At 39.8% G+C, this 12977-nt stretch overlaps 1 protein-coding gene across 2 annotated transcripts in view; it reads right to left on the reverse strand.

The window, feature by feature from the left end:
• Positions 1–1163: 1163 nt before the first annotated feature.
• RBBP6 (RB binding protein 6, ubiquitin ligase) overlaps positions 1164–12977 on the reverse strand; it is a 33082-nt gene continuing 21268 nt past the window's right edge. Inside the window, exons 10-18 of one of the 2 annotated variants that reach the window (XM_040458743.1) lie at positions 12561–12895; positions 11195–11291; positions 10981–11059; positions 10345–10399; positions 8947–9015; positions 6912–7274; positions 6520–6621; positions 3908–5665; positions 1164–3152 (exon numbers count right to left, since the gene is read on the reverse strand). In XM_040458743.1, coding sequence (XP_040314677.1) covers positions 1583–3152; positions 3908–5665; positions 6520–6621; positions 6912–7274; positions 8947–9015; positions 10345–10399; positions 10981–11059; positions 11195–11291; positions 12561–12895 — 4428 coding nt within the window. In that variant the 3' untranslated portion in view covers positions 1164–1582. The remainder of the gene's footprint in view (positions 3153–3907; positions 5666–6519; positions 6622–6911; positions 7275–8946; positions 9016–10344; positions 10400–10980; positions 11060–11194; positions 11292–12560; positions 12896–12977) is intronic. The other variant, XM_040458744.1, reaches the window with a different exon arrangement.

The raw sequence follows: 12977 nt of genomic DNA on the forward strand, positions 1-12977 counted from the left end.
AAAAAAAGTCAGCTGAGATTAAAATCAAAGACCAGAGGCTTGGTAAAGAAACTGACCTCACATGATGAAATTTATGCTGAAGAATTCTGGGTGCTAAAATCCTCAATGAATGGGGGAGATATGATCTAGATCTGGGGTCCTGATTTACAGTAAGAGTTAAGAGGGTAGCCTAGTTGGAGTATCTTAAAGTAGAAACAGCAGTATGTGTTGTGGGGGTGGGGTTGGGAGAGGGCAGAACAGACATCCTCATCCCCAGTGATGGAGCCCTTTAAAGGAAAGTTGGGTTTAACTTATTTTAACAAACTTACTTTTGAGAAACATTCAGTAAACTTAACTCAGTTCTGAATAACGCTGTTTAACATGTGTCACCCACATTAATTTTTCTTTGAATATTAAATGCTGCATTAAAAAACACATTCAATAAAGTATGTATGTCTGCATTACTATCCACATGGCAGAGAGACAGAGAGGTTAACAGAAGCAAGTTGCTGCTAATGTAAATCCTTTCCTGTTCCATCACAGTCCAGTGGTACTCCAGGGCCACCCTCAGACCGGAGCTGATCTTTTTTCTCCTCCTCCTAGCAGCTGTCGTCTTGATCCCTGTTTGTGCTGCCTTGTTTCTATTCTTACCCCAACACCCCCAAAACCTTTCGATAGCTTTTCATTGCCTACAATACTTCCTGATCGGCAGACACAAAGGAAGAGCCCATCAGAGTCTAACCTAGTGCTCCCGGACCTACTGCAGCTTGCTTTTGTCAACCAGGCAAACCAAGTAGGCCTTAGAGGCTCACCGGTGTGTGCTCTCTAGCTGACAACTCATCAATGAGTTTCATACTCCTTTATCAGGGTTTCCAGAAAAATACATGACCATGTAAACAAATCACAATTCCTCATGGCTAAAATGCAAGTCCAAACTTGTAATTACTTTATATGTTTAAGGCCCTTTTAGATTTTTTTTCCCCACCCAGAACTCCAGTTAATCCTGATTTCTTATTTCTGGCCATCCACTACCAGCCCACTGATGAAGTCTATCCACCATGTTTGCTTCCTAATTTTGTACGCTCGGTTCAGCTTATGCTACAGGCTCAAGGATATTTTCAATGAGGAAATGGGAGAGGAGCAGAGACAGGACACACTTTTTCAAGTAATGCAATTATTCGACATTTGAAAAGTTTACTGAAAACTTTTATTGTAATCAAAAAGTGACATAACGGGGTTGTAATGAATTCAGCAAATCATTCTGCTGATATTTTAGAACTGATATCAGCTTTTGCCAGGCAATTAAAAAAATTCAAATGTGAAAATTTCACAGTACAGTAAACTCCACCCCAACTAATTAATGGTGGTTAAAAATAATAGGCCCTAGCAAAACCTCTCATGTTACATGGTCACAACTCACAATTCTGTACAAAAGTTCGTGTTATAAAGCTCTGATGTAAAAATCAAATAATCAAGCAGCAATATTTTAAGTGCAGCACAGGGTCTTCCATATCATTATTTACAAGGCTTGAATCTCTTTACATTATAACAAAATTTAATACAGATGACTTAGTAATTAAGTCAATTTTTAAAATCTGTCCCTTTATACAGGGACAGATTTCGCTTTTTGGTCATCCTTCTCCTTCTCCTTTTCTTTATCTTTGCTCTTCTTTGACTTCTTTTTCTTGTGTTTGTGTTTTTGGCTTTTTTCTAACTCTCCTTCAGTGCCTGCATGCTTCTTATGCTTCTTGTGTTTTTTGTGTTTCTTGTGCTTCTTCTTTTCCTTCTTCTTCTTCTTCTTCTTGCTGTCCTGACTCTCTGCGGAGCTGGCACTGCTGCTGTGGCTCCGGGTCCGGCTGCCAGAAGGGCTGTGACTTCTGCTTGGACTAACACTAGGGCTGCTTGGACTCTGGCTCCTGGCGGTGCCTACCTGGCTGGCTGCTGCCGTGTCCAGGCTGTCTTTTGCTTTCTCCACGACTTTATCTTTCAGTTCCTTAGCAATCTTTCCCGAAGTTTCCTCCTCTTTTACAGATATGTTGCTTTCACTGTCACTTTCATTATAGTCTGGTTCAAAAGCAGCTTCATCAGTTTCCCTAGTTAAGTCGGAGGAAAGTCGGGAGGAGTGGCTTAACTGTGGCTTAGGCTTGACAGCGCTCTTGTCGGTCTGCCCGGTAACTTGCTCCTTTTCAATCTGCGGGTCTGGTGGGTTAAGCACATACAGTAATTTGTTGCCACCCGATTCTTTATTGTTCCTTGCTTCTAATGTGTGCTTCTCACGATCCTTACAAGGATTTTTATCTACAGATTTTGTCTCTTCAGTCGAGCGTTTCGTATCATAAGTGGCTTTGTGATCATGAGGTTTTTTGTCTCTGGAGGGACTAGAATTGCTCTTTTTGGAATCTCCTGTTCCCTTTTTAGGCAAATCTCTCTCCTCCCTTGGCTTAGTTTTCTGTCCAGATGCAGAATCTTTACTTCGAGAAGGGGAGTCTTTCCTTCTTGTTAATTCATTCCTTTCGTCTCTACGTTTGGAACTTGAGTACTCTCTGTTGTCATAGTCTGTTTTTTTGTCTCTGTTGGGAGTGAAGTCTTTAGTCGAGGAACCTCGAACGGAATCATGCTTTTCTGAAGTTCTTGTCTCTTTGGAAGATTGAGACAGACTTTTAAAATTTCCTGGTTCACTCAGACGGTCCAAGTTACTCTCTTTCTCTGGCTGAGTGCTGTTTTTCCTCTTTTCGGGGTTTTCCTTCTCCAACACCGAATGATCTCGATCTTTGGCTTTCCCCTTTTCACTGGATGCAGAGTTTTTTGAACTCTTGATCTCATGCTGTATAATTTCATGGCTAACTTCCTTGGTGAGTTTCTGAATTTTCTCTGACGACTCACTTTCTTTTTCAGTATACTTGACTGTATTTAACGGTTTAGTGCTAACATTTTTTATAACACTGGCGGGTTTTCCTACACTTGACATAGGCTGTGTGGCCTTAACATCTTCTTCCTCAGATTCAAAGTCATCTTTATCCCATTTGGACTGAGGAACCTGAATCATAATAATAACGTCTTCAGCAGGAGCTGTATTGTCATTATTATACTCTTCCATAGTTTTAATGACAGTCCGTTTTGTATCTGTTTTTTCTTCAGATTTCCGCACAGGACTGCCTCCAGTTGAGCTCGTGCTAAAAAGAATTAAAATGTTGTTAATAAAAATTCTGCTATTACTAAACACTGATAAGTAAGAGTTTTAAAAATATTTATTTTGAGAGAGCCTGTGTGCACGGCATGTGCAGGGAAGGGGCAGAGCAAGAGAATCCCAAGCAGGCTCTGAGCTATCATTGCAGAGCCCGACATAGGGCTTGACCTCATGAACCAAGAGATCATGACCTGAGCAGACCTCGAGTCAGACACTTAGCTGACTGAGCCACTCAGGTTCCCCTAAACACTGATAAATACATAAAGGCTAATCACTTAAACATAAGTGTCCTTTTAATTCTCAAAACCCAATTACCCTACTCTAATAGAGATTAAATGATTTAAAGACAGGATTACATAAAAATAAATGCTGGCTCACAAAATCTACATACTTCAACTCCTTTCTTTAAAGACAGGAGTAAACCAGACTAAACCCTTCTTTTTTTTCTTTTTTAGAGAGAGCGAGCGCGGGAGGGAGGGGCAGAAGGGGAGAGAGAGAGAGAATCTTAAGCAGGCTCCAGGCCTTCTCTTTCCCAACATGGGACTCAATCCCACCACCCTGGGATCACGACCTGAGCTGAAACCAAGAGCTGGACGCTCAAATGACTGAGCCACCTAGGTGTCCCAAACCTAACCCCTTCTTAATTTATAGGTTACATTTTAAAAGCATAAACATGGATAAAATTAAAGGAAACTCTTTCCGAAAACGAACATCCATACCCAACCACCCATAATCAGATACCTTGTATAATCCACAAGAGTTGAGCTGGATCCCTCAGCTCCAGCTACTTTTCGTCTGACCTTTCCTTTGACTTTTTCTTGTTTAACTTTGCTAGATGCTGACTCCAATTTTTCAGAGGGTTCTTTCGTATTAGATACATTTTCTGTACTCCCAATTTTTTTACCAGTTTCTCTGTTGAGCTTAATTTTTTTGGCTGGGGCAGTTGATGATGAAATTTTGTCTTTCTCAGGGGTCCTATCCATTTTTTCAATATCAGGTTCCATTTTGCGCTTTGGTGATGGTTTCACTATTTCAGTCATTTCCAGTTTAGAGACTTTCGTTGAAGAGGACTCAAAATCTTTCTCTACACTTTTCTCTTCAGTTTTTCTTTTTCTTTTTTCTCCCTTGCTATCAGGTGGCTTACTTTTCTCACTAGGCTTCTTGGCCTTTTCTTCCTTATTAGTTAGCTTTTCTGATTTGACGTCTTTGGGGTAATCCTTCTTCACTTTTTCCTCTTTGACTGGTTTTGTCTCTTGGTGTTCTTTTGCTGATTTAGAGTGAGCTTTTCTGGGGGTACCAATGGTCTTTTCATCTTTTTGGGAGGAAGATGATGATTTAGCATTATCAGTCTTTGGAGTCTCCTCTTTGGCTTTTTTAAGTGGAGGTTCAGATCGAGGAGATTTTTCACGCTCTCCGTCTAGTTTTTCTTGGGGTCCCTTAGCAGGTTTTGCAACATTTTCTTTTTTGGACACAGTAGACCCATCATTTTTCCGTTTGGTCTTGTCACCTTTTGCTTTTGGTTTATCTTTCTCTCTCTTGTCTTTTTCAGACACCGACTTGAAAGTGATGGATTCTGCATCCATTGGTTCATCTCTAACAGGTGTAGCATCATCTCTACTTGGGAGAACAAACAATGAGTCTGTTTTATTTTCTTCACTGCTTGTAGGTTCTCTTGATTTCCTAGAAGTTTCTAATAACTCGGGGTTTAGAAAGCCTTCACTCTCTTCCCCCTTTCTTCTTTTCCTATGTTTCTTATGTTTGTTTCCTTTACCATCTCCGGGATTATTTTCGCTCTCCTTCTCTTTTGACTTTGTGTTGTCCTTCTGATTGTGACTATCTCTTGTTGAAAGCTTTTCTGGATAGTTGCCACCTAAGTTTCGACTTCTATGACTTTGTCCACCAGCATAATCTTCTCTGCGGCCTCTCGTGAAGGGAGAATTTCTGATATTAAGAGGCAAAAATCTCTCAGGAGAAAAGTTCTCTCTATTTGCTGATGGTCTAGGCTGTGCTCCGGCAGCATAACCTTTATAATACTTTTCATACCACTCTCTATATTTTCTTTCCCATTCTCGGTAACGCTCTTTTTCAAATGGGTCTCTAAAGTCAACACTCCTCCCGTAATAAGCTTTCATGTCGTAAGGTGGCGGAACTTCTCTGTATCTATTAAAATATTCACGTTCTGTTTCCCCTTGAGGCACGTTACGTTTATTGGGAGACTGTCCCCTAAATGCTTGAGGAGATCTTGACCGTGAATGGTATCGTCTATAGGGGGGTGACCTTGACCTAGATCGATGATATCCATGAGATCTAGACCGTGAACGGTAATTTCGGCTCTTGCCTCTGCCTCTTCGGGGGTATGGAGGTGATCGGGAATAGGAACGAGAGTGTGAGCGGCTAAATGATCGAGAGTAAGAACGTGAACGTGTTGAACCAGATCTTGACTTAGAATAAGTATACGAACTTCTTGAATATGATGAACCACTATAAGGAGATTTAGACCTAAAAACAAAAAACAAAACAATAGTTGATAGTTGAGAAATATTTGCAAAATAAAATTCAGATTCTATAGCATGCTCTCCTCACGGTTCCATCTTTCTTTATATCAAATTTCATCTTAGATGATTAGAGAGGCACAGTGACCTCTACTGGAATGGAATAAAGTACACAAAGATCAGAGCAATCACTTGTTACAAAACAAAAGTGAAATCTTGACAATTAGAGTGAAGCGCATTCATGTACCGTGAGTTATATGAGCTAATTAACTTAACATTAAACAAAATTCCACTTAAATTTAAATTTTATTTCCTATCTGGTCATTTAAATAGGAGTAATTTCTTTGTCCTACGTTGTTGGCCAACAGTCTAGCACTTTGAAAGGAACCACAAATGTAAGCTTAAAAAGTAAGTCTTTTAAACAAACTTCCAGGGAATTTTTATAATTCACTTTTTCTGTCGATAAAACAATTTGTATTCTACCACTGCTTCATAATTACACAGGTTAATGTTCCAGCAAGAAGCTGTAGCCTTAGGTAAAAGCGTCCTCAGAAATGTTCTTTGGCTAGTCCTCTATTTCTTTCCTTCCACAAACATTTTCCCAATTATTTCACACTATAAGTAACTTCAGGGGACAAGGGCAATTTAATCCCCAAAACTGCTAGTTCTACACAATAGAATTTACATTGAGACAATATTTCAATAAACAAATATTGGGAAATAAGCTACATCTCCATTTCTATAAGCCTGGATCGAATCAGAAAAATTCCGTAAGTGCAATGTTATTTATATCCATAGCTAATCCCTGGATATTCAAAGTCCCATTTGTAATTCTGTTGTGAAGGCTTGCAAAACACTAACCTGGAAAATGAGCGCCTACGCTCCTTTTGAATCTTTTTGTATTCCATCAATTCCTTAGCAAAATCATTTGTAAACTCATCTAGCTTGGACTTTTTCTTTTCCCTAGTAAAATAAAGTTAAAGAGTGAAAGTTAACAAAAACCATTTAAGAAAACTAACAAGACAAATGTAATTAGATCATGAATGAAATGAATGAAATTGCCATTAGTTTTCCACTTTAAAACTATAAATAACTAGGAGTCCCTGAGGAAGTTGCTTGTATGGCTTTGGTTTAATTTTTAGGTGATTTTTTTTGTACTAACTGGAAACAGTAGAAAATGTTTCCAAAGATAACCTGTTTAATGTTACATCAGAAAATGAAAGTGTATGATAATTTCACACTGAAACACTCACTCTTCCTTCAGCCGCCGTTGCTCTCTATAGAATTCTTCCCTGGACAACGGTGGGGCTTGCGTTGTTGGGATGGTATTTGAATGAGCTGTCTGCACTCCTGATGATACCCAAGGTGTCGATAAATTGGCCGGAGCTGGCGGAAACCCTGGAGGAGGGACACTATATCCAGCAGGTGGTGGCTGGCCAGGAGGAAACTGAGGAGAAAATTGTGGTGGAGGAACACCTGGAGGGAGAGGAAGTGTATGGGGAGGAGGTGGATACAAAGGAGGGGGTGGGACAGGCACAAAAACTGGAGTTGCTGGTAGTGATGGGCCTTGAGTTCTCTGTGATCTTTCGCTGTGGTGTCGTCCGCGGTTTATACTTCTGGAGAAATAAATTCCAAGATATTATTCCTTCAAACTAACATCACCCGAGACAAGTAAGCTTGTCTTTTCTATCCATAATTATCTTTAAACTTACAAACAATGGAATAGAATCAACTATTCAAATAACACTGATATTTATATGTAAATAAAATTTTTAAGGCCACCTGGGGATTGAGATGATCCAAGTTTACAGCGCCTTCTCCATGAGGTGCTGCTATATTTAGAAGTTCTCTTTTGTGAAGTTCAGATTCATTACCCCTCCACAATGATCTCTGGTGACTTCCCAATCTGTCATTTAAAGGAACTGACAAGGCTAATGCCTCTCTGACCTAGGCCTCCCCAAAAAGCCTTCCAAGATCAAAACTTTAAATGAAGAAAAACCACCTCCTGTAATCTTTTGAGGTAGGAAGTGTAGAAAGATCCTTCAATGTAGAATAAGTATTAGGTATTTTTTATTTTTATAGTTTTACATAATACATAATACATGAGCATGTCTCTAGGTCGTTAAAATGTCTTTGGAAATCTAGTTGTTAAATGGCTTCATGGTTTTGTGGGGTGTTTTGTACTTAAAGTACTTTTTATTTATTACATTTTTAAACACTGAGGTATAGTCACGGTTACATTATTAGTTCCAGGTGTGCAACACAGCAATTCAGTTAGGTCTGCATGTTACATCATGTTCACGGTGTGACTGCCATCTGTCCCCACACCATACCATCACAGTACCACAGATTACATTCCCTATGGTCTTTCATCCTCAAGAAAGTAAGTTCCACTTTTAACATCTGTAATCAACAGCTAAAAATCTCAATTATTTTCTCTCAAAGGATTGGGTGAAAATTACAGTGCTGGCCAAAGTTTCTGAACTGTCGCTCTTAAAAGAAACAGTGGCTTTTTTAAAACATGGGTTCATTTCTGTTAAGCTAACGGTTCTTTAAATTCTAGGTAACTGGTACAAAGAACAGCAGCAGCCAGGGTTTAAATTTTAAGCCTCTTCAGAATCTGAATTGGTAACTATTATCTTCTATGAACATGTGATCTAGTAACAGAGTTACTTAGCAATTCTCAGTAGAGCACTAGAAGACACCCTTAATATTCTTATTATAAAGTTCATTTGGAGGCCCTTTACGCTGGTGGCGAGAACGACCTCGATAAGACCTACGGCTTACTTTGCAGAATAACATGGTTTTTGCCTGTCCAGGGCAGGAGCCCCGAACAATCTCTTTGTCTCTTCTTTTGGAAAAGAGAAGGTGGGAGAAGACTGGGACAATTGAGTCCAGAAGAGAAATAAATGCAATTCTTTCTCACGCTTGAGAGGTAAGCTAGTTAACTTTTGCCTTAAATTAAACTGACACACCTTAAATACTGTCTGGGCCTTAGTGACTTCCTTCTACCCTCAAAAGAGTAAATGTAACCTAATATTCTGCTGTGTGCTGGAGGAAAGTAGTCATTGGGAAGGAGTATTAAAGATGCAGCCTAAAAGCATCATTTAAAACACTAAATGTAACCTGTTCTTCTCTAGGCCTCAAGATCAACTACTGAGGACTGAAGTGAGATAAGCATAAAGCAAGTAGTCTCCCTCTCTTGCCACTGCCATGCTTTCGTTTCTTTGTGTTCTATTTTTCAGCAGTGTCATCAGATTAATTTTTCAAAATTTTTAAAAAGCATACCTGTAGCAGCTCCTCTCCCCCCTTCTAATTTGCTGTGGCGGAGAAACCAGATATCCAAGCTTATTGGAACTGTGTGGAAAGAAAGATAAAATGGGATGGAGTATAATATACAACCTCCTAGCGTGTAGACTTTAAAAGATACCTATTTTAACTACTCTAGAAGATTTTTCCTCTCCCTGATCCCCATTCGGAAACTTGTTCCAGATAGAGGAGATATGAGCAAGCATTACACTTACTTGAATTAATTTTCCTCATTAATTTACTGTGACAATAACTAAACCTCAATGTACAATATTTTCCGCAATATGGTATTTCATTTAGCATCCTACAAGTGACTGTGAACTTGTTACAGAAGAGAAGAAGAGCCTTTCATCTGCTAGGCGCCATGCCGGTGGGGAACTAGCACTGTTCCAATTCTGCAGATGAGGCAATGGGGCTGAGGAGTAAAATTGCATGCTCAATGTCATGGCACTGCCAAGTGCAGGGGCTGGAATTCCAACTCAGGCCTACCTGTCTCCAAATCCCTTGCTCCTTCTACTGAAAGAATCCACTAAGTCTCTCATTTAGTCTATTTGTTTAAATAAAATATTTGATTTATCTTTAAAAGAAAAATCATAGTTTTAGAATAGAAGCCAGTTTATGCAAATATGTAAGCCTGTTGATATAGACTAAGATACAAATGATTGCATACGTAGACAATAAGAAAACATACTAATTTTTAATACCACAGAACATCTTATAAAGATCATAATTCCTTGTATTTCACAGGGCAAAAAATAATATCCTATATATTTTGATATGCAATAAAATCTCATTAACACAGATTATTCAAAATGAGAAATTCTATGTTTGGTAGCCTTTAATCTTACTATGTGTTAAATCAAAATTTGAAAATCCATTTAAGGATAGGAAAAACAAGGGGCACCTGGGTGGCTCAGTCAGTTAAGCATCCGACTTTGGCTGAGCTCAGGATCTCACGGTTTGTGAGTTTGAGCCCCACATGGGGCTCTGTGCTGACAGCTCGGAGCCTGGAGCCTGCTTTGGAGCCTGTGTCTCCCTCTCTGTCCCTCCCCCATGCTCTCGTGCTCCCCACCCCCCCATCTATTAGCACAATGAATGATTCAGTATTTCAAATACTCTTTCAAAGAAAATAGTATTTCAATTAATCTTATCTATTCATTAACTGAGATCCTGTCCAGATCACTTTGTTAAGACATGAAAGTAAAAAGCGGAGCCTGGGTGGCTTAGTTGGTTAAGCATCCAACTTCAGCTCAGTCTTAACATGTCATAAAAAAAGGGGGGGTTACAATAAGAAACATTCAGCAACACACTAGATTATAATTCCCATTATCTAGTTTGAAAGCAATCATCTGGAGATTATTTTAAACATATACTTACTGTTCCCAACCTGGTCGACCACCACCCGGACGAGCAGTATTTATTCTTACTGGACCTTGGAAACAAGAACAGTAGGTAAATATGAAATTGCATGTTAAATAAAGTTAAAATTATTATTTTTTTTTTTTTTAATTTTTTTTTCAACGTTTATTTATTTTGGGGACAGAGAGAGACAGAGCATGAACGGGGGAGGGTCAGAGAGAGGGAGACACAGAATTGGAAACAGGCTCCAGGCTCTGAGCCATCAGCCCAGAGCCCGACGCGGGGCTCGAACTCACGGAGCGCGAGATCGTGACCTGGCTGAAGTCGGATGCTTAACCGACTGCGCCACCCAGGCGCCCCAAGTTAAAATTATTATTTTTTTTTAATTTTTTTTTTCAACGTTTTTTATTTATTTTTGGGACAGAGAGAGACAGAGCATGAACGGGGGAGGGGCAGAGTGAGAGGGAGACACAGAATCGGAAACAGGCTCCAGGCTCCAAGCCATCAGCCCAGAGCCGGATGCGGGGCTCGAACTCACGGACCGCGAGATTGTGACCTGGCTGAAGTCGGACGCTTAACCAACTGCGCCACCCAGGCGCCCCTAAAATTATTTTTTAAAGGAGAAAATGTTCAACCCAAAATGACTTTACTCACCAGTTGTGGGGATCAACTGTCCATGCAGTAGTGACTGTCCAAGCAAAGATGGGGTTCCAAGTACAGGCACCTGGTAACCCTTTAGGAAAAAAACATACATAAAAAGAAACAGTTTAAAAAAAAAAAAAAAAAAGAGGGAGAGTTAAAAAAAAAAAATTAAACCCATCAGAAAACTGTAAGATAAATCTCACATTTAAAAGCCAATAAAACTTACCTTCTCTTCCATAAGAGCAGTAATTGCAATTGAAGAGGTTCCCTTTGAATGTTCTGATGCAAGGGCTGCAGCTGGTAATATTTTATTATCAGAATCCCTAGAAGACAAGAGAATTTGCAATATGTGAAAAAGTCATCAGAAATGGAGGAGTAAGAGTAAGCAAATTACAGTACATAATTTAGTAAGTCTGTTCACCCACCACCTGCATGAAGATGCGTTGATGAAAACTTTTGGGTCAAGTGGAGAGCTCTTTGGATACAAAAGTGATAAGGAAAAAAAATAAAAGGAAATCTCTTTAAGAAGTCCCATCTATACAGATGGGAGAGAAATCAGTTGTAAGAATAATAAAGCTTAAAAAAAAAGAAGAGGGGCGCCTGGGTGGCTCAGTCGGTTGAGTGTCCGACTTCAGCTCAGGTCGTGATCTCGCAGTTCGTGAGTTCAAGCCCCATGTCGGGCTCTGTGCTGACAGCTCAGAGCCTAGAGCCTGCTTCAGATTCTGTGTCTCTCTCCCTCTGCACCTTCCTTGCTCATGCTCTCTGTCTCTCAAAAATGAATAAACGTTAAAAAAATTTTTTTTTTTTTTTAAAAAGGAAGAAAATCAAATTGTGGGACCAAAAGAATACAGGATTAAGAGTAAATTCTACTTCCAGCTCCACCACTGAAAAGCCAATGAATTCTGACTGAGGTCTTAAATATAAATGTAAAGGTCCCCGTCCTCAAGATTTTGCTTCAGTATGTCTGCACAGACCCCTGGCATCTATTTTTTTTTTAAGTGGCTGATTCCTCAAGAATTTATGAGCCACTGGGGCACCTGGGTGGCTCAGTTGGTTAATGTCCGACTCTTGGTTTTGGCTCTAGTCATGATCTCAAGGTGAGTTCAGGCCCCCAGTTGGGCTCTGTGCTGACATAGCGGAGCTTGCTCAGGATTCTCTCTCCCTCTCTGCCACTCCCCCACTTGTGGTCATGTGTGCTCACACTCTTCTCATTCAAAAATAAACAAACATTAAAAAAAAAAAAAAAAAGGAATTTATGAACTACTGGACTACATGTCCAAAGATCCTTTTCATGTCTGAACCAGTAGGATTTAAGTGAGTTTTAATTCAACACTTAACAGGGGTGGTTGGCAACTCGTATAGTTCTTTATCCTGGGATGCTTAATCATTTGCCAAGTGAAAGTCCTTCATTTGCCTGTTCCTCCAATAAGACTGAGTCATCTCTTAAAAGTACCCGTTTAGCAATGGGTTACTTTATGGAGTCACCCACCTTACTGAGCACAGTGGTTCACAAGGATGATACTTACCAGTCACTATAACAACTACTAAAGCAATAAACAACAATGAAAAACCAGAGAGATACACAGACTTACCGGAAAGGTCCATCTGGTTTTTCAGAGTGGACTGAGATGGACACTGTGGCAGTTATATCAGGTACAGGAGCCGGGGTAGAAGATGAATTTCCAGGCACAGGAGGGGCCAAGGAAGACTGATTAGAAGTTAATGAAGATATGGAAGGAGCTGGGTGAGTTGAAGAGGTCACTGGAATCATCAGGGGATCCTGTTGTCTTGATATTGGAGATCTCATCAGAGGTTGTAGGTTCCGCTGAATGAGTGGTCTCGGAGGTGGTATTGGGGGCGGTGGTGGGGGTAACTGTTTTCGTAGTCTTTTTGTATAACCGGTTTCATTTTTGAAGTTATTAACAGCCTATAGATACCAAACAGAAAGATGCAGGAAAATGTAAGGTGGTATTTCCTCAAGCACAGTTTAAACCACCAAAAATTTTTAA

Source organism: Herpailurus yagouaroundi, unplaced genomic scaffold, assembly GCF_014898765.1.
Source record: "Herpailurus yagouaroundi ecotype Mexico unplaced genomic scaffold, PumYag 222, whole genome shotgun sequence".
In the NCBI taxonomy this organism is placed as follows: domain Eukaryota; kingdom Metazoa; phylum Chordata; class Mammalia; order Carnivora; family Felidae; genus Herpailurus; species Herpailurus yagouaroundi.